Source organism: Charadrius vociferus, unplaced genomic scaffold (genome assembly GCF_000708025.1).
Source record: "Charadrius vociferus isolate BGI_N301 unplaced genomic scaffold, ASM70802v2 scaffold731, whole genome shotgun sequence".
NCBI classification, from domain to species: domain Eukaryota; kingdom Metazoa; phylum Chordata; class Aves; order Charadriiformes; family Charadriidae; genus Charadrius; species Charadrius vociferus.
The window spans coordinates 751,327-778,399 of NW_009646854.1; the positions used below are offsets into that span (position 1 = coordinate 751,327).

At 39.1% G+C, this 27,073-nt stretch overlaps 1 protein-coding gene across 4 annotated transcripts in view; it reads right to left on the minus strand.

The window, feature by feature from the left end:
• PDE4D (phosphodiesterase 4D, cAMP-specific) overlaps window positions 1-27,073 on the minus strand; it is a 370,935-nt gene that overhangs the window by 114,669 nt on the left and 229,193 nt on the right. For all 4 annotated transcript variants that reach the window (XM_009894268.1, XM_009894269.1, XM_009894272.1 and 1 more), the window contains exon 2: window positions 10,388-10,579. In XM_009894268.1, coding sequence (XP_009892570.1) covers window positions 10,388-10,579 — 192 coding nt within the window. The remainder of the gene's footprint in view (window positions 1-10,387; window positions 10,580-27,073) is intronic.

Consider the following 27,073-nt stretch of genomic DNA (forward strand, 5'->3'; position numbering starts at 1 on the left):
AATGAAATCTGACTCTAGGTTGCACTCTAGCACACTAATGGGAACATCATGTAATGATACTAGCTGGCAGGAACTGTGCTCTAAGGACAGTGAGCAGGAGGGGTGGCTGGCTGCTCCAGTGCCACACCTTGCACTTTATCATAATCTGCATTTGGAGAATCCAAATGGGTTGTTTTGTAATACTGATTTTGCGGAGTCAGAAATCACAGTGCTCCAAGTTAGTTTATTCTTCAGGAATAGTGCTTAAGTCATGTCATCTCAATTTCTAAAAACTTTGGAAACAATTTTCTCGTCTTAATATGAGATAGCTCAGGCCTGGTTCCAAAAGCTAAAGGTGACTGGGGATAAGAGGCACCTCTCAACGTTGTGCCCACATTATGGAGTGGGACAGAAACAGTTTTCCCAGACAGTCAGTGGGTTGTCAGTGATTTGCATCTCATTGAAAGGCTGAGCACCATTTGGGAAATGAACAGATATCTAAGTCAGGGGCTAAAGACTGTGACACTGTGAGCAGGTTGCAATTTAGGTTTGAGAGAGCAAGCAATTGAAATTGTCGATGGAGTCATGAGCTACGGAGGAGGGGGTTGTTTTTCCCAGAGCTTTCCTTTATTTCTGGGAACATGTACCTTAAAGGATTTTTATGACGAGCTACTTGAAACCACTTGTTCTATCATACAGTAGTCAGAAATTAGACCCTGAATGAAGCAGACTCTTGTCAGCTATTGTTTGAGTGTTTCTGAACACCACATTTTTCTATAACACCGTGCAGTTCTGTCCTCATGATACTTCTTCCTAATACAGCAACAGAGCTTGCCCTAATTAGTCAAAAGTATTTCTGTAATATTGGGATTTCTGGGGAGTTCAATCTCCTTAATTTCGATTGAGCTTAACCACATGGAAGAGGATTGGCTTAGAAAAGCCACAGTTCCTGAGAAGTGCATTATCCCAGCCAAAGGAGAAGTTGGTCATAGTAGTTCCCCTTGGACTATCTAACTAAGCAAGATAGACTTAGGAAAACATACCTAGGGGAAAAACCATTTCTCCAGCATAAATATCACCAGCAAATACTGCAGATCCAAGTGTTTCCAAACACCCTGATTAACTTCATATGGAACACAAATCAAGTTACTCTACTATGACATGTTGATGAAGAAAACAGTACTTGGCTGTCTAACTATCACAGATTCAAAAGAAAGCTCAAAAAAATGTGGATTATTACATGTGGCTAATACACACCAAGATACGCCACGTACTAACTTACCTAGAGCTTTCCAGGTATAATGGATATTTTGTACAAGAAAGTACTTTATTTTTTCATGCCACCTTTTTAGCATCTCACTTCCTGAAGATACACTTTATTAGGTTTGAAAGAACCCTTTGAATACTTGGAGTCTGCTCTGTAGAAGTCATCAGTGTAAGGTCACCCAAACTACAATCTTACTTTCATTTGAACTGCATTAGCACCCAAGGTGAGGAGCTCTCTCAGGACTTGGAAAGACAGAATGATCATATCCATTACAGACTAAAGGACTCAAAAGGAATAGTAAATACTAAGGTGTTTTTAAATCAGAATTCTGAGATTTAATCCAGCCAGTATCAGGAAGTATTATCTGGTTACCTGTACCTGACTGCATTACCAGCTCCATATCACAGTGTCTGCACTTTTGAGCAGACTAGAAACAAGGGACTTTGCTGGGTGACAAGGGCAGCTAACTACGTCTCAGTGATGGTGATCTCAACCAAGACCCATCGAATTCAGAAGCTACATTCAGGATTGCTGGATAGGCTGGAATCAGAATCAGCTGACTAACTCAAAGAATGGGAAATACTACTATTTTTCTGCATTCCATTTAATATGCTATAGGAACACTATCAGGCTTCTTCTGTCTCCCATGAGAGTACCATAGCACCTTTGGAAGAGTTCAAGGAAGATCAAAGCCTCTTGTGTCAGACCCAGCTACTCCCTTGATCAGGATACTTAAACATTTTCCAAAGAGACTCCGCTCATGCATCTGGCTTGGGTAATCTGCCTGAGGAAATCATGAAGGTACTGATATAGTAGGCCACCACAGATGGATGTCAGCATGATATGCAAGATACAAAACCACAGGACAACTCAAGAAATCACCTGTATCATATTGCCCCAGCCAGCCACCAAGCTTCAACACTTTAATCCTAACACAATATAGCAGGACCGTTTAGAAGACAGAAGAATGCTCTGAGCAACTGGCCTGCAGTAATTTCAACATGAGCTGGCAATGTGCACTTGCAGCCCAGAAAGACAACCGTATCCTTGGCTGCATCAAAAGAAGCATGGCCAGCAGGTCAAGGGAGGTGATTCTGACCCTCTACTCCACTCTCATGAGACCCCACCTGCAGGACTGCGTCCAGCTCTGGAGCCCCCAATATATGAAGGACATGGACCTGCTGAAGCAAGTCCAGAGGAGGATCACAAAGATGATCAGAGGGCTGGAGCACCTCTCCTATGAAGACAGGCCAAGAGAGTTGGCGTTGTTCAGCCTGGAGAAGAGAAGACTCCAGGGAGAACTTAGAGCAGCTTTCCAGTATCTCAAGGGGACCTACAAGAAATCTGGAGAGGGACTTTTTACAAGGGCGTGTAGCGATAGGATGAGGGCTAATGGCTTCAGACTGGCAGAGGGTAGATTTAAAATAGGGATTAGGAAGAAATTTTTCACTCTGAGAGTGGTGAGGCACTGGCACAGGTTGCCGAGGGAAGCTGTGGACGCCCCAACCCTGGAAGTGTTCAAGGCCAGGTTGCATGGGGCTTTGAGCAACCTGGTCTAGTGGGAGGTGTCCCTGTCTATGGCAGGGGATTCGGAACTGTATGTTCTTTAAGGTCCCTTCCAACCTAAACCATTCTATGATTCTATGATTCAGTCCTAAAGAGAAACAGAGTGCTACCAGAGTGTTTCGCTGGCATAAGTGTTTTTCCTTCTAGAATCAGAAAGTAGTCTTCCTGGGAGTCATTGAGGCGATGGCAAGGGGAAAAGAAGCTACTGCATGGCGGGGTTTTGGTTTATGTGTTGAAGGAGGGGCTGGATTAAGTTAGAGGATGTTGGACTTTGAACCAGAAAAGAGCTGAGCTCAATAAGAAGCGTACAGGCCAATTCAGCAGTACTGTTGTTGGACTGTTCATGCAACAGAAACATACAAGATTTAGCTCTGAGCAAGGCTGGAAAAGAAACAAGCACCAATTACTAAAGAATAAGTTTGTTTTCTGCTCAGGTTAGAGAAAATTAATGAGCGGGTGTGCACACATGACTGGAAGAGATCATGTTAGTGTAGCTTAATGAGTTACTGTTAATCAGTTTTAATTGCATTATCTGACACACATAAACTCTTAGCTTGTTGCAAATGAAAACAAAATGTATTACCTTGAACTGCTTTTAAGCAGCAGACATTTGGTTGCTCACTTGTCCCTGCTGCATATGCTTAAATGTTGAGAACTGATATGATTGTGTTACTTCTGAAGAATAAGAATATGTGACTTTCCATGTGACCCTCCTAATGATGCAGTCTGAAAGATCTCCTCTCTAAAAGAAATGATAGCAGACCTGCTGAGAACAGCACCTACTCAAGGTAAGTTAACAGCCTGAGCAAGCTTGCTCTCAGCCAGCCACAGGATGGATGACTGTCTCAACTTCAAGGTTTAGAAAAAAGGGGCCCCTAACAGAATTCAAAGGGCTCTAAATGTATGTATATATGAAGAAACAAGAAGACGTCAAGAAAAACAAGGCAGAACCATCAGAATTTCAGTTTGTCCATTTTCAGGGAATGAACTCTGCTGCTAACACAGCATTAGCACCATTGCAAGCGTACCGAGCATTGTTTGTGCCCTGAGGGGTGAAACAAGAACTAATGTTCTTCTGGGTTGTGAAACACATTCAGCCTGTGTGGGCAGGTGATCACTGAGGTGCAAAATCAGCCTAAGAGGCATCCCCCAAAACATTCAAATCCTTCTTTACAAAGTTCCCTTTCTTCACACTGCTCCCATCCTTCAGTACTGCGTGCACTCTTGTGCACACACAAAACACACCCGTCCTCCCTCCCCTCCACTGCAGATCTGCGTAGCAACCCCAGGGATGAGTAGTGTTGTGATGTGGATGAAATCCCAGCTAAGAGTTGGCTTTGGTGCCATCGTTTTAACAGCATACCACCTCAGACTGAAGGGTTTTAGGATTTCAGTCTGCTTTGTTTAGCACAGGAGCGGTAACTTGCCATTTTGTTTCAAACACCCATTATTTCCAGAAGAGGGGAAAAAAAACGCCTGACCTTAAAAGTGTTTGAAGGGGAAGCGATGTGTTTAACAACTGAGAGTTATACTTGGAAAATGATTAGGTTTTAGCATTCGGACAAAAAAAACCAGTAATGATTCTGTATTGCCTGAACGTAAGATAAAATAAATAAGCATTTCGTCAAAAAAAAAAATCCCCATTCAGCAACCACATAAAGGCATATTAGAAAACCTTAGAATCTTCTGAATTAAACGCAGATCAAAAGGAGCCTTCTCAATGTGAAAATATTCTCTTTTTGTTTACCATGTAGCTGTTTCCTGATCAACAAATGAAGTTAGTGCAAACTTATTATTTAAATTTAAGCAAACTGGATATTACTGAGTTCTTTGGTTTGGATTCCATTTGTAAAATGACCCTAGCAACTGGAAAGGACAGTGATCTTTTTTCAAAATGTTTTTCTTTATAACTCAAAAAAAGATTGTAAGTGACTAATTATTTAGTTTACTTTAAGCTGCAACCTGAAGATTTATTCAATTTAAAAGATCTTGAGAACAAAAAAGCAAAACCCAATGAAGCAAAATATTGGCCGAATTTTTCTAACGCCATGTAAGTACATTTCTTTCCATGGACATATAAATGACTCCCGCAATTTAATACATTTTTTCATTAAAAATTGTTTCTAAGCTGAAACACACATAGAAAATGCATCTTAATTTTAGTTTTTTTAAAGCAGGCTGGACTTTGAAGCTTAACTGACTCTTTTCAGCCAGTAATATCACAGATTCTGAGAAAAGAACCTGATGAATCATAAGGAATTTCAACAGTAGTTTATCTGGAAAGAAAGACAATTATTGCTGATGTGTTAAACCGAGGTGCAATTACTCTACTCAGTAACTGCATGTCTTTTCTGCTCTCCTGGAGTCCTGGCAAGAACCTTTCAGGGGAAAGCTCACTTCAGATGCATACACATAGCAATTTATTAACAAATCCAGGCATTACTGGCTCAGAAACAGAAGAATAAGCTATATCACTAGAAATTTGGCTTCCTGTTCTGGATGAGAAAACATATCCTCATTTCATTATATTATTGGCATATTAAAGGCTCAGGTGAACATTATTAACTGTCCAGGTTTGCCACCTTTGGCAGCCATTATTTTAAAGTGCATTCCCTTTATGTATCTGATGCAGATTGAATATAATGCATTTTTTTTTGAAAGCTGAACAGACTGTTGAGAACTGGGAAACACGTGCAACTTTAACTCAAAAATTCTCTTCTCTAGCAGTTGTTTCACATGCCAGTTAAAGGGATATTTCAGCCTGTTAACAGCTTCAGGTCAGGACCAGACCTGCCAGTCACTGACAAGGGAATTCCCTACCTTGGAATTTCCCTTTATTTAAGGTAATTTTTGCAGACAGAATAATTCTGTTACACTATTCTTTGCAAAACTACAGATTATTTTGGCTTTATTTGGGAAAGAAAGATGCTCACAAATTAAAAATCCCAGAACTATTTCTCCACCTATTGAAGAAGGGGATAATTCATCCTGACAAAACAACCCAAATCTCTTTATGCCAGTACCCATGTTTATCAGACTACAGAGTTTTGTTCCAAAGTAGACCACGTTTGGGTTTGAGTAATAAAATAGAGGATTTTCTTTTTTTGTAAACATGGAGCCAAGGTTTACAGATACATTCAAATACAGTCTACAAAGCAGCATGTCCTCTAGGAGGAGACAGGATAATGCTGTAGTTATAGGGAAAAAATCCTGGAGTAAATTGCATCTTCTTGGCATTTGTGTTGCCGGGGACAGCAGCAGAGGGATGCTACTTTCTACAGAAGGTGTTGTCAGAATAGCAGTAGGCTTGCCAGTTTGAGGAACAGGTGTACTGGTGGCTTTATGGCCATTTAGCAGATCACCAGGCCAACGACGCTGCAGTTAGTTCCCTATGGTCAGTGTTCCCTGCCTGCGTTCTAGTGCTTAAAAGACGGAAGCAAAGTTTACTAGAAATTGGCAAATTTTACGTAATTATACTAATTAGAGCTTATATTGATATTTCACCTGATCAAGGAAACAGCGCTGAGCCTCTCTAAAGAAGCCCATGAAGCTGCCCACAGCAGCTACTTTTTTACTGAATGAGATTCAGTTGGCCAAGTCCTGGAAAGACCAGGATGTTGCCTAAGAGGGTAGGCTTAAGGAATGCTTTTTCTCACGTACCTTTTCCCCTAGATATATTCAGAAGACACGGTGGAGCTCAGACAGACTTCTGGACCAAGGGTGTCTTGGTCCTCTGGTCTGGCCTGTTACACTGGTCCGGTTCTTCAGGATCACACAGGACTACACACGCTTTTCTCCCCTTAGAGTGGCAGGTAAAACATGGGTTCTGCCCCAGATAATGAACTGCTTATTGGCTTCTTTCTAGTCTTCATGAAAGTGCTAATGATTTCACTGCAGAATCCATTTTTTAACCTAGCTAGAAAACTATTTTTTGCTAAAATGGAGATTGTCCACAAATTTGGTCTCATGCTTCATTAATAAGAGCAGTAATCCCTTAGCAAGAAAGACATAAGAAGTGTTACTGCTGCCACCTCTGTCTTCATTTGCTAGCTCAGAGCAGCAGTTCAAACAAGTGAGTATTAAGTAATCAGGCCACCTCTGCAAGACACCCACATTCAAAGCTCCCTACTTCACTGACGCCTTCAAATGTAAACCCGACAATTCTTCCAGCACAATACTGATGACACTCTCATCTTTTGGCTGGCTTCTGTTCCCTTTTTTTTCCCAGTGTTGCAACTGTGCCGTTGGGCACTTCTTTTTTATTATTTATTTATTTATTTTATTATTTTCAATTTTCCATTCTACTTCTCTTGAAAATTGTTTTCCTCTCTGTCATCACAGATCCTGCCCTGTAATACCTTACATTGGGTCACTGATCCTCACTGGCTTGCTCATTCATTGCTCCTTCTCTTGCACATCCTCACCTCTCTGCTAGAAATCCCTTCGCCAGGCTTCACAACACATCTGTGCTCTGCTGCCTTGGACATTGCATCTTCCTCTCTAAACCACCTGCCTCTCCAGTTCACAGCCTTGAATGGCTTTTTCTCATCTCCTCGTATCATCTACATGTTCTGCTCTTTTTCTCTCTAAGACTGTGCTTTTTCTTCCAAGAGATAGAGAAAATATGTTACTGACTCCCACTCCTTTTTATTTGTTTTTCCTTTCTTACCATACAGCTTTTTCTGCCTCTTTCAGTGCCTTAACTGCACCCACATTTGTCCCACTAACCTTCTCTCATCTAAGCAGTCTTGCACTCATCCTGTCTTTTATTCTTTTCCTTAGCTAACCTGGCTCCTCGCTGATTTTAAAAAACTTTCCACCTCCCCCTTCTCTGCCCTTGTTTCTGCTACTTTCCAACTGAAATCACTGACTGAAACTCCCTTTGGTTGCTCTGCGAGTTTTACTACTTTGGGCATAGAGATTCGTGTTGTACCTTCTCCTGGGGATAATATCTGACTGTACTAGTCTCTGGGTTATCATCTTCTGCTTCAACTTTAAGTTTCTTGTGGCAGAGCCCATCTTTTTATCTTGGGTTTGCAAAGAACTGAGCATGACGGTGTTCCCTTTCTCGGCTGGAGCTCAGAGCTGCTGCTGCAGCGCAAATAATAAATGATGAGAGAATGATGAATTCAGTACTTTAGCACTGCCATCCACTGGCTGTCTTTGATTACAACACTCCATATTTAAAAAAATCTTGAAGTTTTGCTTTTGTTTCATCGGCTGCTACTGAAGTGGAATGTATTACCATAAGCACAGTATTTGAGAGTAATGGAAGTGCCAGAAATCTTAGGTTATACTCCTTCCAAATAAAAGATGCATGCCTTTTGCTTTCTATTTTGCTTTTTTTCTAAGTGAAATACTGAGGTTGGTAACTCAAGTACTGAAGAATCAGAGGATTCTAGGTTACATTGTTATGTACAATTAATTCATCTGCATTACCTGAATGATGTGTATGTTTTGTAATATATTTTGTTCATGCTTAGGAAACAGGCAATACTTAAAATTAAGCATGTAGATAGATGTAGAAAGGAAACAGGATAGTTTGGGAGTCATCTAAAACTTGTGTTATACTTCCCCTGACAACTCTTCCTGCCTCCATCTTATTCAGCACTGCTTTTCCATCAGCACATCTAGTTTCTCCTTGAACCCACATATGAAGAGCTTTGTGGTATTTTTTCTTTGCTTTTTTTCCTCACTATGTTATCTGTTTAAACTTTCCCCTCTTTAATTCCTTAGTTTTCTTTTCCTTCATTTCTGTGATAGAATCAAGATTGCTATCATTAGGCTTACTGATATATGATTAATATTCCATGGTTAGAACAAGTTCCCTTTTACATTTCTTAATGATCTCCCATCCTAAATAGTGGCAGGAATATTTACCTTAGTAAAACAGCTCCTCTGTTACAGGAGACTGTGAAAATCTATCCAGATGTGAGGTCCGATAAATTTTATACACAGATGTGTTTTAAGAAAATTTTGAAAGGAAGAATAGATACAAATATCCAAAGAAGAAAGCGTGCTCAGTGTTTCAGTAATTAAATTGTTTATCCAATTTGCTGCCATGTGCTGAAATATTACCCAGAATTCTAGGAAATGCAGAAATGGATTATGAGTTCAAACATGAAGCACTAATTGAATTCTTAATTGAAATGACTCATCCAAGCAACACAGTGACCTGGGTTGCCCTCCTGATTGTAAAAGTCTTTCCAAACAGCATTCTGGCCCAGGTGCCACACTAAAAGCTTGACTCTTGTCCATCTAAAAGAAAGGTTATCTGTCAGAGGAACATTTGCTGGAAGGGGGTCACTATTTGCAAGTGAAATGTGTTTTTCCTTAGGACAAGGCAAGATGGATTGGTCTTTTTCTCATTTTGTCTCAACCAAAGCTAGTCACACTGGGCACAAAGTTTGCTAAGTACTTCAATCTACAGGGCTTAACCGAGGTAAGGACCTTACACAAAACCTCTGTCAAAGCATGAAATTTTTCTCATCTTGACACTTACACATGAAGAGAGCTATAATTAGATGGACTAAACAACATTTCTAAAATGATAAGTAAGCTGAAAATAGGAGTGTTCGATTATAATGACTGCAAGTTAAATATCAGGTGAAATTTCAGTCATTATTATGAAAGCCTTTTTCCTCTGTTGTGCGTACTGACTGTTATTTTTCAGAGAGGACCTTGATTGGGTTTTGCCTCATTAAAAAACAGCATTTATATTAATGCTGGATTTTTAATGCTTTAGACTTCCTCATTCACTAGGGGGCTCTTATAAGCCTGGTCCTTTATTTTAGTGATTTATAATTGATCCATAAACAGGTACCTGGCAGTGAAATTTGGAGCACATAAGGCAAACAAATAAAAAACATTAGTTATTCTTAATTTCTACAAGTGACTAGAAGCTGGGACATTTAACATGATTTCAGTGTTTTACAAATAAACAGAGATTTGCATCTGACTTCCACTACCCATGCAACCTGGCGTCTACACATACTTTGAAAGTATGATCCACTAGCAGAAAATACACACATCACAGAAAAACAGTGAGAGAGGACAGAATAACTTTACAAAGGTCTTTTGTTAAAATTTTGCCATTTAGTTAAAAGGGTATTTGAAATAATTTTTGCCTCTCCTGATTTTATTAATTTCTTCCAACCAGTAAATCTTTTCTCTAAAAACCTAAAAATACCTGGTGCAAACAAATGTAACCTTTTTCTTAAGAATATTAAGAAGCAGAAATAGAGGTTGTATCGCTTCTCTGGAAAATAACTTAATAGCCAGGAAATCAGAGTTCTCCTTAGTGTTGTGATACACCAGTATTGAACTGTCTCCATTATTCTGTCAAAGCTAATAAAGTGCATAAACACATCAAGTACACCCTCATGATATTCCTACTTTCAGAAAACTGCAGAAACAAGTACAAGCTTCTTTTAAAAAAATAAACAAACAATTATCCATGACTTCAGTAGTGCAAGTGATTACCATCGTTGATTTTTAAAACAAATTTCTTGTGGCTGGAAAAATCTTGAGACAGAGGACAAAACATAGGCTAAAACTATTTTATAATGTACTTACATATCACTGGCAATGGAGGAGTTCCTGGACATAGACTTTGGAGAAAGGTCATAGTCACTGTCTGACCGGTAAAGGAAAGACTCCCTACGTTGACTGTGGACAAAATTTGCCTGAAGAATTAGCCCTGATCCAGGGCTCGTCATGGGATCCAAGGGACTTCGTCCCGATGAGGTACCATTGTCTACATCGAAACTGCAAAAAGAAAGGAGAAAAAGATTTATGCCATTGACATAAGGATTTTGAAAGTAATAAACACTCTTCTGACAAATTTCTCACTACGTAATTGCTTCTTGATAATAATGGGGAAATAAAGACCAGGTTGAGTCCACCGCTAAGCCAAAAACCAAGGCACACAAAAAATACAGTTTAAAATTGCTGACAACCAAAAAGAACAACTCTGAAGGAAAATAAATTTGGTAAAGAAAAAAACCCACACTATTAGGAATACAGGAAGCCTTATGCTTCTCTACATGTAGGGTATCCATGAGCTCTATACCTGAGGAAACATATGTTTCATTTTTTTCTTCCTCAGGCCCCATCTCTCCTGAGCTGGACCCTCATTATTCTGTCTCCCACTGTTGAGGCAGTTGAGAGCTCTTTTGTTAACACGTACCCAACCCTAATATTTCATTACTACCCAAAAATTTCAAGGACTTATTTTGTCTTATCCCAGTAAACAAAGTGCTGGGCAAGGATTAAGGCATATGTGTGTGCTTGGGCCAGTTTGCTTGCATTAGAGTTGCTATTTTACAACAGACCCAAGAAACAGACCGAGTTCTTTGCTTACTGCCAAGCAGCACGATTTCTGTGGCGATTTGTGCCTTTGAACTACACAGTTTAGTCCCAGCACTGCTAGTTATTGCATTTGGTGTTACGAGTGGTGAACAGGCTTATCATTCCTAGGGAACACTGCCGTCATGAGAGGCTGAAAGGTGAGCGGCAAGAAAGAAAGAGAAGGAGAGAGAAGGTGCTCTTTCACATTGTCTGTGACGTTTCCACAAAGGGCTTTGAAAATCAGCGCAAAGACCTTGAATGGCAGTCTGCAATCAATTAGAAACTAGGACAGGGTGGGCAGTGCTGGGAGGATGTGCTCATGGCAACCCATGTTGCTTAGCAGCCCGACAGCTGCGTTTGGTACCGTATGGAGTCTTTTTGGAGCATGTGGCTCCATTTTTAGACTTAACGTGTTGTGATGTGCAATCTCAGAGGTTACAAATGTGTGGATTAGCAAGAGTATGTCTCCATCTGATGGGATGGAACACATTTTATGCATCTAGAAGTGGAAGATGACTTTTGTTTCCCTAGTTGGATGTGTCTCTCTAAAACCAACAACCAGTTTTAGTTTTACACCATAGTAGGAAAGGTACATATGAGACCTTGGCTTGTAACTACTTGGGCTCATTTGCCACACTAACGGGAACTTAAATAACACTGCTAAAGAATTTAGGAATGAGGGGTGCTCAGAGGATCTTTCACATGACTTTTTAAACATGGATAAGCGTTAGCATCATATTATGTATTTGTAATGAATTTAAAGTACTCATTTTGAAAAAAAAAAAGCATTTATGTAAAGGAAACCCACTGGTTTTCAATTATACCTAATGACAGCAGAAGAGAAAATATTCAGTACATGTCAGCTGCTGATTAGACTTCAGCCTGACGCAGATGACACAGCAGGTACATGCTACTCTCTGCTAGCTTGTTTCTTGCTGTTATCCACCATTGACCTGAGGTTGCAGTGAGGCTGCCGCTTTAATGTTTTACTGAAATTACAGCATTCTCATGGCCTCTGGTTCTTTGTTAAATGAACTAATCAAAGAAACATATATTGCCTATTTTGACAGAGATGCACATTGCCCGGCACAGAATGGACCCTGGTTTCATGTTTTGTTTCATTCTTACTTTGCACATATTCCTGGAACTGCAAGTTTTCTGCTGCCCTCATAGTATATTATTTATTTTGTATTCACCTTTTACAGTTTGAATGTAGAAAAACAAAATGTGTGGTTTTTTGAAACAAAAACTATTCCAAAAATGGTATTAAATGAACTTCAAGAAAGCTTAGCAATTTAATCCTCCTTTCACTGTAGTTTTCAGAACAATTCACTGTTAGTAAATCCTAACACATACACTTCCCAAATTTGATTTCTTTTGATTATGCCTGAGTACTTTTTCTGTGTCCTCCAATATGCTACTACTACATGACATTATCAATCTCAAGCTAACAAAGCTTAATCCAGAAGACATCAAATGACAGTTCTGCTACCAGCCTGCTGGGTGATCTTGGACAATGCAAAGCTCCTCTTTGCATTTCATTTTCCCTATTTATTGCACCTTTGTGATCATTGTGAGATCTGCTCACAAAAATATATTGAAAAACATATTGGCAAGGGCAGGATAGCATGAATACTACAGTCAAAGATCCTTTGCAGCTTCCAGTGCTATAAGTTAATAATCATATTGCCACGCCATGATGACATGGACAGTGGGATTGAGTGCACCTTCAGCAAGTTTGCCAACACCACCAAGCTGTGTGGAGTGGTAGACATGCTGGAGGGAAGGGATACCACCCAGAGGGACACTGACAGGCTTGAGAGGTGGGCCTGTGTGAACTCCATGAAGTTCAACAAGGCCAAATACAAGGTCCTGCATGTGGATCAGGGCAATCCCAAGCACAAATGCAGGCTGGGTAGAGAATGGATTGAGAGCAGCCCTGAGGAGAAGATCTTGGAGGTGTTGGTTGATGAGGAGCTCAACAGGAGCCGGCAATGAACACTTGCAGAACTGTATTCTGGGCTGCGTCAAAAGAAGCATGGCCAGCAGGTCAAGGGAGGTGATTCTGACCCTCTACTCCACTCTCATGAGACCCCACCTGCAGGGCTGCGTCCAGCTCTGGAGCCCCCAATATATGAAGGACATGGACCTGCTGAAGCAAGTCCAGAGGAGGATCACAAAGATGATCAGAGGGCTGGAGCACCTCTCCTATGAAGACAGGCCAAGAGAGTTGGCGTTGTTCAGCCTGGAGAAGAGAAGACTCCAGGGAGAACTTAGAGCAGCTTTCCAGTATCTCAAGGGGACCTACAAGAAATCTGGAGAGGGACTTTTTACAAGGGCGTGTAACGATAGGATGAGGGCTAATGGCTTCAGACTGGCAGAGGGTAGATTTACAATAGGCATTAGGAAGAAATTTTTCACTCTGAGAGTGGTGAGGCACTGGCACAGGTTGCCGAGGGAAGCTGTGGATGCCCCAACCCTGGAAGCGTTCAAGGCCAGGTTGGATGGGGCTTTGAGCAACCTGGTCTAAGTGGGAGGTGTCCCTGTCTATGGCAGGGACTTTGGAACTGTATGTTCTTTAAGGTCCCTTCCAGCCCAAACCGTTCTATGATTCTATAAATACTACTAGCATGACTACTATTATTCACTAAGAATCAATATCTTTTGAGTTTGAATTCCTGAGTATTCCAGGAGCACAAAATACTCACAATGCCAATTAAGGGTGAGCTCATCATATCCAAATTTCCTAACACTTTTATCTCATTGCCTAAATAAAATATTTTCTTGTCTTTAAACCGCTGCAAGAACACACAGATTCCTAAAGAATACACAGTCTGTACATTTTGTTTTTCTATTCAGGGCAGGAGGGCAGATCTTTCGTGCAGTTTTAGGTAAAATTGAAGAGGATTGTTTACTCCTGTGCTCAATAAGACTAACTTCTGCAATGGCAATACAATTTCAAATATATAAAAATTTGTCTGAAAGCTCTAAAGCATAAGTTAAAAGTGGGATAGAAATAAATTAAGGTAAATGTAAGTCTTCTCACAGCAGTAAAATGTTGAATAAGGGGTGACTATTACACTGATTTCTTTAACCATGGACTTAATTATTCAATTGATTAGAAAGCATTTTATTGGATTAAAGGAACATATGGTTTTGTTTGCAGATTTGTTTTATTTTCTTCACCCATCTTTTGTGGACATGATGTAAGTATTTTATTACCAGTCTTATTTCTCCCAGTCAGCAATTAAGGCAGGCTTCTATGGATGATTTCACTGTCAGATTTAAAAAAAAAAAAACAAAAAGTGATTTTTAAAATTTAAGAGTCTATTAGATAAGATTGCAGTTTCACCAGCTGGGAGAGGCCCTGTGGTTTGCACCATTAGATAACTTCAAGTACGTGCAAGAGTTCCACATAGCTGTTGTGACAGGAATTTTATCCTGTCATACTGTGTTGCGTCCACTAGATGGGTGTCAAAAGTTATGAACGGGATCAAAATATCACAGCTAGGATTTGGCTCACGCTGCTCAATGAAAATGTCTTTTATGTAAATAAACATCAAGAAAAAAGAAAGTTCAGTTCTACAGTCAAAGGGGAATGTGAATACAGCACTGGTTTGCCAGAAACATATGTTTACATAAAGAAGTTTTTAAAATGCTGCAGCAGCTAAGTGCCTTGTTTTGCTCTTACTGAGACATTTGCTAACACTTTCAGATAAAAAAGCTTCTAGAAATCTAAATGAAAAAATGTGTTATTACACTGAAAACGAAATAAATTGTTTCTTTGGCTGAATCACAACTCTTATTTGCAAGAAACGGCATTGCTGATCACACTGCATCAAGTGAACAGAGAATCAGAATGGGGAATTGAAGACTTTCACACAAGTAGTTTGTTCTTTCTTGCTGCATACACTGAAAAAAAATAAAAGTTTAAGATACAAAATAGAATACACTCTCTAATTTGCCTGGGCAGAAATTTCAGAAAGTCTGCTGTGGTTGCTTCATATTTGTCTTTCCACTCCTGTTAAGTTTTAAGCCACAGCAAGAATATCCTGTGAATTAAAAAGTGCACCTTCAGTGACGCACCAGAAGTTACTCTCTCCCAAGGGTGTTTGTCAGCCTCCTTGCACTTTTGGTATTGGGTGGTGTTTGGAGAGGAAGAAGGGGCATGGAAGTTGTTACTGAAGGCATAGGAACTGTTTTGTTATCGTTTCACAGGCAGAAAATGGCCATTTAAAGACAGAATTTTCCACCATTGTTCTGCAGCCAGCTTCGGGCACTTTGCACAACGCCTGCCAACTGAAGCTGGTTTTAGTGACAGGAGCATTTGGCACAGCACACATCACAGAATTTTCTGCGTTCAAAGAGCTTTGCTGCAACTTCAGAGACGCCAAAGCTATGAAAAGCCAGTGCTAATTCAGCAACTTTTGTGTCTGCATTTTGACAAAATATTTTATGACATTAGTTGATACTGTTTATCCTTAGAGCCTGCCTTATTCAGTGTTCAGTGATGACAAACATGACATGAGATGAAAGTTCAGCCTTTTTTTCCTTTTTTGGCTATTCATCATGTTTGCTTGTCTTGCCCACCATGTATCATCCAGGCTCTGTACCAAGATGGGGATAAAAGTGGTGAACTCTCTTGAGCAACTTGTAAACATTCATGGCTGATCTTCCCTGTGCTCCTAGTAGAACAGGAAGTCATAACATCACAAGCAACCTGTAGGAAGATTATTAATGATTTGCTTCAGGCAACAGTAGTAATCTGTGGCAAGGACAGGAGAAGTTCTGGATCCTGGGTCTCAGCAGCTTTACAGAGGGACAGGCAAGTTCTTGAGGAACAAATTTTGTGGCCTCTCAAAGGATTCCATTGTCCTAGTGTCAAGCAACCTCGCCAGCCATCCGCCTGTGCTATGACCTACCCACACATCTCAACATCTCAGACATTATTTGCTAATAACTGAATTTTCATGGATGCTTTTTAGGGTAGTTAATTACCAGTTTACTTTATACACTAAATATATTCACTGAATTAACTGAATTCAGCTGTAAAACTATCTGAAGATTTGCTAATATGTTGAAAAATTATCATAATTTCTTCGTGAAATAGTGATTTTAGACACACTTTACATTCATTAGCTAGACTGAACAAACACTTTGATTGTGTCTTCATGACTTTTCTTGGGCCTTAAACAAAGCATTAAATTGAGCCAACAGCTGACTTGGGTGTCCCTTTTTTTGCCAGACATAGTTACCTCCAGACTTTAATAATGATGAAACTTTAGAATTTTCTTTAACAGAAAGAAACAAGTTCTCAGTAATCAGCCCCTGCCATAGGCTCCCACTGAACTTTAGATGTTAAATAAGGTAACCTGTGGAGTCAGAAAAAGACCTGTAAAAATAAACCAGTGGATTTATGTAGCTGAATAACAGGCCTAAAATTTATTTCTTATATTAATTCTCTGCTTGGGACCTTTAAAAATGTTTCCTTTCTGACAGTGTTAACTCAGTGATGCAGGAGACACCCCATCCACTTTTCACCTTCTACTTTCCTTTCTCTTCCCTCATGCATAGTAAAAACTAAACCTTAGGAAAATGAGAGGAAAAAAAGAGAAATATTTATACTGACATTTTAGACGGAATATCATATCAACTCTCTACATCTGAAGAAATAGAAATCTTTTATATGTGACTTGATTTATTTTCTCTGTAGCAAAGTTAACAAAAACTTTTGCCGTCCATTGCTTAAAAATACGTTCAGCAAATGATATTAAAAGGAACATATGATCTAAATCTGAATTTTCTTGTATCACTGGAGAATTCAAGCCAACTATCTGCTTGTGGCTTTGGGTTTCCAGTTAAGCGATTCAGCAAGCAAGCCCTATGATTAACTCCATTTTTAGAAGTGGTGTGGATAGATTTTCCAGTGTCAAAACTGCAAGCAAAAGAAGAAAATGTGACATTTAATGAAATTTGCTTTTAGCAGCAGAACTTGGCTTTTTCTCTTGGCATAACTGTTTCTGGAAACATTTAGAGTGTAATAAGGCTTAATACTAATGTTAAAAGCCCAGATAACAGGCAAATAGCACACATATAGGACAAAAAAATATATTGGAGCAAAAAGGTTTGTAAGAATTAGTCTACTCAAATGTGCTAGCAAGGAACTCCAACTATCTGTTTGAGTTTCCATCACATGACTTTCTAGCAAGAGTCTTAGGAAATATTGCTGATCTCTCTAAACAAACCATTTTGTGTTTTGGCATGAAGTTTCCAAGCAAGGAGTTTCCTGTGACGACTGTTCCTTGTCTTTGGGCGTTCTGCTTTGAACAGTCTCCTTATACTCAATTCAAGGTGTACTTTTCATAATGTCACCTCATTATTCTTAATTATACCTCAGTGGTCTATGCATTTGGCACGCAAGACTTTGTTGCACCTATTAAAACAACTCCCTTGTTGCGCTCAGCCATACTGGGATTATTTTCGTGATTCCTTTTTGTCCCTCACCCTGCAATTTTTATTCTCTGAACTTGGCTCTTGCAAGTGAACATCTTCCTACTAATGTGATGTTCAGTTAAGAATTCCAGATCCTCTCACATGGATTTGATGTTTTCATGTTTCTTTGAAGCTGAAATAGCTGTCTTACTGCAGTATAACAAAAATGCAAACAAAAAACGCAAGAGAAACAAAATGCATAATAATTTCCAAGAAATGTGGTAATTTGTTCAGGTTTCTACTGAGTTTAAGTCACTTTGTATGGGTCTTCTGATCTAGTAGTCCTAATGCCAAGATATTAACAGTTTTCTCCAAGGTTCCTGGTAAAATCTGTGGCAGGTTGAGGTCCGAATGAGGAAATCTGCAGAAAATACTGAAGAACTGGACTATTTTGGGTAACCTGAGGTAAGGACAGCTGAAAAATAGAACCACTTAGTCCAGAGTGGAGAAGGAGGAGGCAGCAAATCTGGGGGTGCTCCCGAGCAGGCGGACAGCCAGCTGGTCCCAGCTGCCCACCAGGTCCCACTGCTGCGGGCGCCTGTCAGTGCCACCGCGCTGCTGGGAGCCCAGTCTCAGCAGGACCGGTGGTTCTCTACTTTATTACCGTCACGATTTAATTACAGTCTGTCTGTCACCATTCACTTAAATCATTCCATAGTGTTGTCTGCACTTATTTTCCACAAGGTACCTTTTCTCTGAGCTCTAAATACTAAAGGACCTTCCAACTCTTTTTAAAAAAATCACTTTACCTAATTTCTTCAATTCTAGAACAACACTGTTTTTCTTTCCAGGGTGAGTTTTGATCCAACTATTCACACTTCCTTTTCTGCAGCACTACTTTCTGAGCAGTATTTGGACACTGGGATATAAAACCAGCTTGCACTGAATGTGACTATATAGCATGTATCTGCTGTAACTCACATTGCTATTAATTTTGGCTTATTTTCATAGAATAATATCATAGAATCATAGAATGGTTTAGGTTGGAAGGGACCTTGAAGATCATCGAGATCATCAACCCCCTTGCCATGGGCAGGGACACCTCCCACTAGACCAGGTTGCCCAAGGCCCCATCCAGCCTGGCCTTGAACACCTCCAGGGATGGGGCCTGAACAACTTCCCTTGGGCAACCTGTTCCAGTACCTCAGCACCCTCACAGTAAAGAATTTCTTCCTAATACCTAATCTAAACCTACCCTCTTTCAGTTTAAAACCATTACCCCTAATATTGTCACTATGCTCCCTTGTAAAGAATCTCTCTCCACCTTTCCAGTAGGCCCCCTTTAGGTACTGGAAAGCTGCTATAAGGGTTCCCTGGAGCCTTCTCTTCTCCAGGCTGAACAACTCCAGCTATGTCAGGCTGTCTTCACAGGAGAGGTGCTCCAGCCCTCTGATTTTAAATGTACAGAAATAAAATCTTAAAGCATTTTTAAATGTTTATCTAGCAATTTATAAAAATATGCAAACCATCCACCAGGCGTACTGACTAATCCTAGTTAAAATGCAGGTCCAAGATATTAGTGGAACACCTTTCTTTCAGGAAAAACTAAAATATAAAAATGAATGTAAGATCACGGTTGAGAAACAGACTGCTTCCAGAGAAGGAAAATCCAGTACACAGAAAGAGCTCAGCCACATCCAAATTCAGTTCGATGTCATTATCAGAAGTGGTCAAATTGCTTAGATATTCTTTCTGAGTTAGTGCTGTGATAAAGCATGTATGTAGAAAAAGAGGTAATTCCTCAGACCTGTAATATTCAAATCAATAACCTACAGTACTGATAAAAACACAGAGAATCCAGAAAACAGGTATAAATGTTCCCCAGGGCTAACAGTAGTATGCATTTGGAAGCTTCCTGGCAAACACATCTTTCTGAAGAATCATCATATAGCCATAATGATGATAAACACTTGGCACGGTCACAGAAGATATGGTTACATGTACCATGTGCTTAGTGGCAGAGATCTTTGGCAAAGAGTGCCCCAGCCTGAAGCTGACAGGAAAAAGCAGTTGTGGTTACACCTGGCTACTCTCCTGTCCTAGAGAACGTGGCACAGAAGAAGGCTCAAAAAGCCAGGAGGTGTGATCATCATCACAGGAGGAGGTCACATCCCTCAGCATCACCCAACTCATAATTATTAAGTCTTTTGCACAACATTACTTAAGCCAACCTGTCTTCAAAAAGCGTGTCTTCCAGAAAATGGATAAGGACTGTGGACAGAAAAGTCCAAAGAGAAGAAGGTCTATAGCCCAAACTATAAAAACCCTGCACATAGAAGTTAAGATGGTTTGTTTCACCAGTATGAAGTCCACACATAGATATCTACAAGAAATCAAGGCCAGCTTCGAAGGACAGTGGACAGGAGGCAGCTGGATAAGAAATTGCTGTTGTCTCTTTAGGCAAGCAAAGTGTCTTCCAGTGTTGCTCTAGATTCCCTATGCCAATGAAAGCTCCATGAAAAGGAGACATAATCATATTTGACAAGCAACATTTTTTTCTCACACTGTTGTAAAATTCCTCTAATTGTAATAAAAAATTGCTGGCAATAAATCACGTATGAATTATACTTCCACAAGAATTTGTGTTGGGATATGTTAGCAGCAATTGTCACTGAAATCATGGCGTGTATTGTTTAAAGCTTAAAAGCTCAAGGTATTAAGAGCTTCAGAGCTCTAAAATTTCTGTACTTTGTTTTTGTTTTTTTTAAATTGTTTCATTGTAATCCTTTCCACTTCAGTTCTTTACATTCTGTATGTTTGGATTCTTTCTTTTGTATTTGCATTTTTTGTATTTTATTATTTTGTATTGTATTTAGTTTTCCAAATTTGCTAAATTTTCAGTTGCTTCAACTTCCGTAGACTTCTGCCTAATGTATCAAGGTCCACCTCATGACCTGGGTTATAGAAATCCTTGCTACAGCTTTGCTACACACAAGCAGCAACCTTTAAAAGGTCAGGAGCTTGCCTTGGAAGGGCGCCGAGACTGGAATATCTTAAGTGCATATGCTCATACTGTATTTTACTTTATACTGATTGTAGACCCTGAGCACATTCACTGAGTACCTGGTATGTCAAGAAAGATAATTCTCATCACTAGTCCAAAACAAATTAAAATCTACAATAATGGATCATTTGGGGCTTATTTTTCTTGATTTTTAGTATATTATTTTAATGCTATATTATACTATTATAATGCCTAACAACATTACCTAAGAGGACTGCCTGATGCTCTGCTTTGTAAGACTGCGTTTTCTTTTTACCATTACTAAATTCCATCCAGTGGTGCTGAAATTTTCCTTCCAATTTTTTTTGGGGGGGAAATGGGTCAAGTGTTGATGAGAAAGTGGCAGAGAAATGTGTATTTTTTCACATTTAAAAAAAATCTGGAAGCAGTTTTTTGGATACTCTAGTGACTCATATTTTGCAGTAGAGAAGTGGAATTTAGCCAAATGCGTGCAAAATGCCTTTTTTTTTTTTTTTTTTTTGCTGATTCCGTGAACATCTTCATAAATTTCAAAAAGTTATAAGCTTAGGGCAACCTCAAGTCAGTCACCTTATGTATCTGCATTACTGAAAAAAATATTAAGTGATACCATGTAATTTTTTAAAAAGCTCCTGCCTTGCTCAGGGTCTCAGAGGGCTCTGAGGAACAAGACCCTGTCAGTGGGATATTTGTCTCATTCACTGCAGAAGGTGGGTACTGAATCAGACAAAGGACTACAGAAATGTAAAAGTGCTTTTATCATCAGGAACTGGAATAATATTTGCCCAAGCTGCAGAGCACCTGATACTGAACTAGTCACTTACACCAACTTTATCATACGTCACTAATTACGTGTTTCTCATTGAGAACTCACTCTGAACGGCTGTTGCTTGAGCCATGTGGGCATCAGCACTTACAAATACAGATTAATTCAGAACATCTGGGCAGCTACTGGATGGATCAAAGGTCCATCAGATCCATTATTCTGCCTCTAGTAGTGGCCAAAAGCAAGCGCCAATGGAAGAGGGTAAGAGCAAGCAAGCAGAAGTGATACCATCCCAGTGCCCAGCCCTTCAGCATTCTCTCACCCTTTCATGAAAACTGTGCTCTGAATATGTGAGTCAATCTATGACAAGTGGATCAAAAAAAGGAAATCTTAGACATCTCATTTGGGATACTCAATTTAGGGAATATTTTCACTTTAATGCCTGTGTTTTAATTCTCCTTAAGATAAGTAAGGATGATAGTACTTCCTCATATCACGTGGGTGATCATTTCTGAGAAGCAGTACGGTATCATAGTGATGAACACCACAGAAAAGCCAATGAAACCATTATAACTATTTTTCCAATAGGTCTGAACAGCAGGTTGTCAATAAAGCACGTGGCTATGGAGTGAGCAGCAAGAAAATAATAGAATACTGAATATCTCATCAACTGACTTACATTCATTCTGTGCACTCAGTGAAGTAAAAGCACTATGGAATCTTATAGGTAAAGCCTTTATCAAATTATTTATGCACAGGACTAAAACAAGGTTGCTAAGACAGTCATAATGTTGCCACTTTCTTCTCTTGTGCTTGACTTTTCAGTCATAATAATATGGATATGAGGTTATGGGGTATACGTTTGTGCACATAGGAGAGATGGCGTAATCACTCTACACTCTTGCATCTGCTGTTGTTTTTCTCCAATTTTCTTTTTCAGCCTACTTTAGCACTATCACCAGCCATTACTGGTAGGCCACCAGAAATTTCAGACTTCAGATGCAGTGTTGCAGATTTGCTTTCCAATGGTTAGTATACATACGAACAAGTGCACGCTCCATTTGGGTTATAATGCATGTTTGATTAACCTCATCTTCTGCAGACTTCAAGATCAATGCAACATCTCATTCATAGTCTCATTAAGATTAACTACTATCTTAATATGAGCATGTTCTCAGAAAAACTCTAGTGCTCCTATATTGTCCACAAAGTTTCTGTAAGAAACCATAAGACCCTTACTGCATACATGACTGTTGGACTCTGAAAGCAAAAGCTAAAAAGCAAAAGCTATACAGTTATAAAGACAGTGCTTTAACTATTAACACAATTAAGAATATATTGCGAGGTGTAAAATTACTATTCATTTTATGCAACTCCCATTTGGTAAAATATGTAAATGACCAGAAGTCTACGAGTTCTCAAGAACTATTCACAAATTAACTAGAAACAAGAAAAACGCAAACACTAGGTGCTGCAGTCTTCAAATGCTGCACACACAGCTAAGCTAAGCAAGCCTCACCAAAATGAGTCTTTCTCTGTGGAGGAACGCGGTAACAGAAATACCAGTTTACAGTCTTTACTTGTAACAAGGCATTTTTTCCAGTATTAAACAAACTTGGAAGCAGCTTTGATGTAGTGGGTTGAAACAAGAGTTTAAAAAAAATACACTTTTATAAATGTGAGTGATCTGACCAGCCAAAGCTGTTAAAAATCACTGTGTAATGCAAAACAAAATCAAGCATTCTCCAAAGCAATACCAAAGTGTTTTACTAAAATTTACAACTCGGCCTGCCCCGTACAGAAATATGCATCTATAGAACTATCAGTACATTCAAGGACAGCTCAAGATTTTCTCATCAATTACAGAGTTATCTGTAAGCACAAGCCAATTCCAGAGAATGAACTTTGTGCTCCAGTTCACATTAAGAATTTGGGAGAGGAGCAGACTGATTGCTTACTGCTGTGCTCGTCCATCAACCATCCTCCCTGCTGGAACTGCTCCTCTGCTGCCATTCTCCATCAGGCAAAACGTGCTGTCTTTCCTCATCCTTTCTGCAAGCCCTCTCTCTAACACCAAAGGACTACATGTTTAAACCACCAAAAGCATTGCAAAGTTTAGCCAAGTCACAGCAATTGAACTACAGAGTTTCTTTGGATGAAGCGATTAAAATGCCATCTTTTTACAAATAGAAAAGAACAAAATCAAGCACATAAGGGCGTCTTTCAAATTAAGTAATTTCCCATTTTCAGGAAAACTTGTGTATGATTTATTTTACTTTGCAGAAAAAAAAACAAAACAAAAAAACCCAAAAAAATGTTTGGCAACTTGATTCCAAAAGTCTATTTTCTTGATACCGATGTCATTACTAAAATTAGGACAGGACACGCCATAATTGCTGGCGCCGAGGAGGTGATTATATCACTCTGGAAACATTGCAAAACGTGCAATCCAAGAGACTGAGAAGGAGAAATGCCAGCATCTAGCACCAGTCCCCACAGCTGAAAAAATGTCACTGTAACTTTGCTGCTTTTGGAAGAAGCTTTGTCTCCAACTATTTTCCCCTGACATCTGGTTATTTCATCCTGTGAAGTGTTCCCAGGAGAACCAACAATTTTGCCAAATAAAAAGCACTTTTCAAGGAGTTCTTTTCAGCAAAACTCGAACAAAGCTCTGCTAAGCTGAACACACAGGTGGCCGGGTGGTTCTGTGCCCTCCCCACCTGGCACCATTGTAGATGCACCATCCATTGCCATGTTTAGCCTACGATTCTGGAGCAGAACTCATGGTCCAAGTCTTTGGCTCTCTAGGAGAAACGCTAAGAAGACACGGGGCCCCTCAGGCAGCTAAGGGAGGGACACTGCTGGTTTATTCTATAAGCTATCAGGAAATCTTTTGTTTCATTCTTTTCTTTTGCAGGAATGAAGTAGGATAAGAGGACACAAAACCCTGTTCTTTCACTGGATGAGTCATCCTGAGTGAATCATTTTATCCCCTTCTGTGCTTCCATTTCCCTACCTGCAAAATGGGCACTGTGTAAAGTGCTAAGAGCTCTGGTCATGAAAAAAAAAGAAAAAAAAAAATATTTTGGAAGTACTAAAATCAGTATTACTGGCAGTAATAGTAAGAGTGGTAGAAGTATCAGAAACACTGCTTTCTAAGAACCTATCAAAAAGTGAATATGGGTGGGAAAAAGAGAAATATAGAAATTTTACTGGTTTTCCTCATAGGAAACCTGTGAAGGGATAGGAAAAATGGAAGGAAAAAAATACTTGCTTATTTACTTGTTTTGTTACATTTACTTTTCAAGACCCTTTAATCATTTAAAATGGAATGGAAGAATATATTAGACCTGGTATTTCTGTAACATTTGGAACAAAATTGAGAGAATAATAGCAAACAAAACCACAAAGAAAAAACAAAAACGAGAAAAATATCACCAAAAATTTATTGGAAGAAATATTATGAAAAAAAAAGTCTAGAAAAGAAAAAATAAAATATTTTTCACTTCAGGCAAGAAGTTGGTTAGATTTTTTTTTTTAAATGTGGCTTTTATTTTCTGTCCACTCTATGCTGTACTTCTATAAGACACAGAAAATCATTATGAATTCTCCTTTCAGGAAAAATGAGATTATCCTTTTTTTTTTTTTAGAACAAGAAAAAGGACTATAGAATTAAAAAAAAAAAAAGTTAAATGTGAGTATTTATTGCAGCAGACGAAACACTACTGATGTCTAAATGAAAAAAAAACTTGCCAGTGGCCAAATATGTGCTTGTCATACCCTACTACACAGCCCTGCCAGGACAGCATGTGGGAGAACGTCTCCTCCTGGGAATCTGGTAGTCGTGCCTTAAGGGAGCCTCGACAGTACATATTTTCCTGTACTATTGGTTTTTTACCCCTTCCAGCCATGGCTCTTTGCAAGCAGATGAGAACCTGCCCACCCATGAGAAAGACATGCTATTAAAAACGATAGCGTGAGTGAAATACCAATACAGTTTTTTGATAATAAACTTAAGTGTCAACATACTAGCGCAACTTAGAAACAGTAAGCATAAATTTACAGAATATTCATGGGTTTGTACAATTTCAGAGATTTCTATGAGGATGCTTGAGAGTTGAAGCATTCAATTAAAATAAAACAAAATCCTCAAGGAGTATTTAAAGTAGAGAAGAAAGGAGGGGAAATCTCTGCTTGTACTTCAAATATTAAACTTCATCCAATTCCCTGACACCTGAGAAACTGAAATAACCAATAATGGGAATATCTGTATCTTTTTAATCTTCATGAACTATTATGTTACACAGTAACGTTTGTGATTCTCTCGATGTTCATCTTTTATGGAAAGCTGGATTTAATTTATTTTCCAAACTGCCGCAATAAAGAACATTGCACAAGAGCTGACTGTGCAAAACTAAGTATCGGGAAATGGGGCCTTTTCTTTTGCTTCAATGATTACAATGGCTGAGGCTAATTTAACATTAAAAGAAGTAAGAGGTAACTCTGAAACCAGATGCTGGTCCTGAGCCACACAGAGATAGTACAGTGATGTCAAAGAGGTTCAGAAGGCTGCTCTCAAAATCATTGGTTCACCAGGATTATTATGATAAAATCCATAGCTTGTTAGAGGATATTCACACACTCAGAGAGGAAGAGCAGCAGGCAAAGGTGGAATGGACTCGACATGTGTGTGGAGAAGGGGGAAGCAATACAACAAAGGATCCTTATCCTGCAAACTCATCGCTTTTAGCACATAGCTATCTCTAGCAAACAAAATTCTATTTACCAATACTTTTCACAAAAGACTGATGAAAAGGGATGTGCTCATGAGCAAAAAAACATTCCAAGAGCTGCTAGCCCTTAGATTTTCTTCTCCAGTTAAAAAGCAGCAGTGGATTTTTAATTAATATTATCATTTTATTACTATTGTATTTCAATAGTCTCTTCCAAGGAGTTTTGAAAGTAACTGGAAAGTTACTGGAAAGTAACCTTTTCTTCATTTCATCATTCTGAATTTCTAATAGCCAATGAATATTTAAATTAAAATAAAATCTTATTTTGAGGCAAAAGCCCAAATATTACTGTGATCGGTATCTGAAACAGAAAAATCGGAGAAGGCAGAGAGAGCAGCTGGTCTGCCTTAATGACAAAAGAGTTTCAGTGTTTTGCTTTCAATTACCAGGAATTACACTGGACTTCCATTTCTAGTACCAGCAACCACTAAGAAAATAACTACTGGTTAGGAAATCAATCAATTGTAGGTGATTATGCAAAATGTTCTGAAGAGCTACTAGAAACTGAAAAATGCATGCTTCCCACCCATCTAAAACCATGTAATGACACTGATAGCATAAATACAAAGTTATATTTTACTCTTTTACTGTTATTTTGCAATAAATAATTGTGAGAAAGTTGTAAATGCACAATAGCAGTACCAGAGTCACAAGGTCATCTTACTGATACAGGGGGGAATGCATTTCTGAGGTGGAAAAGCTGTTTGGACAAGATTAAAAGCTGTGATGGCTTTACAAAATGTCATTTCCTAGTTATTCATTTCCAGCCTTTTCCAAGAATGGAAATTCCAAGAAGAAAAATGCATTGCTTCACAGCTGTGAACACCCTGCTTGCCAAAAATGCAAATGTAATCACTATCTGTGAAACAAAGACAAAT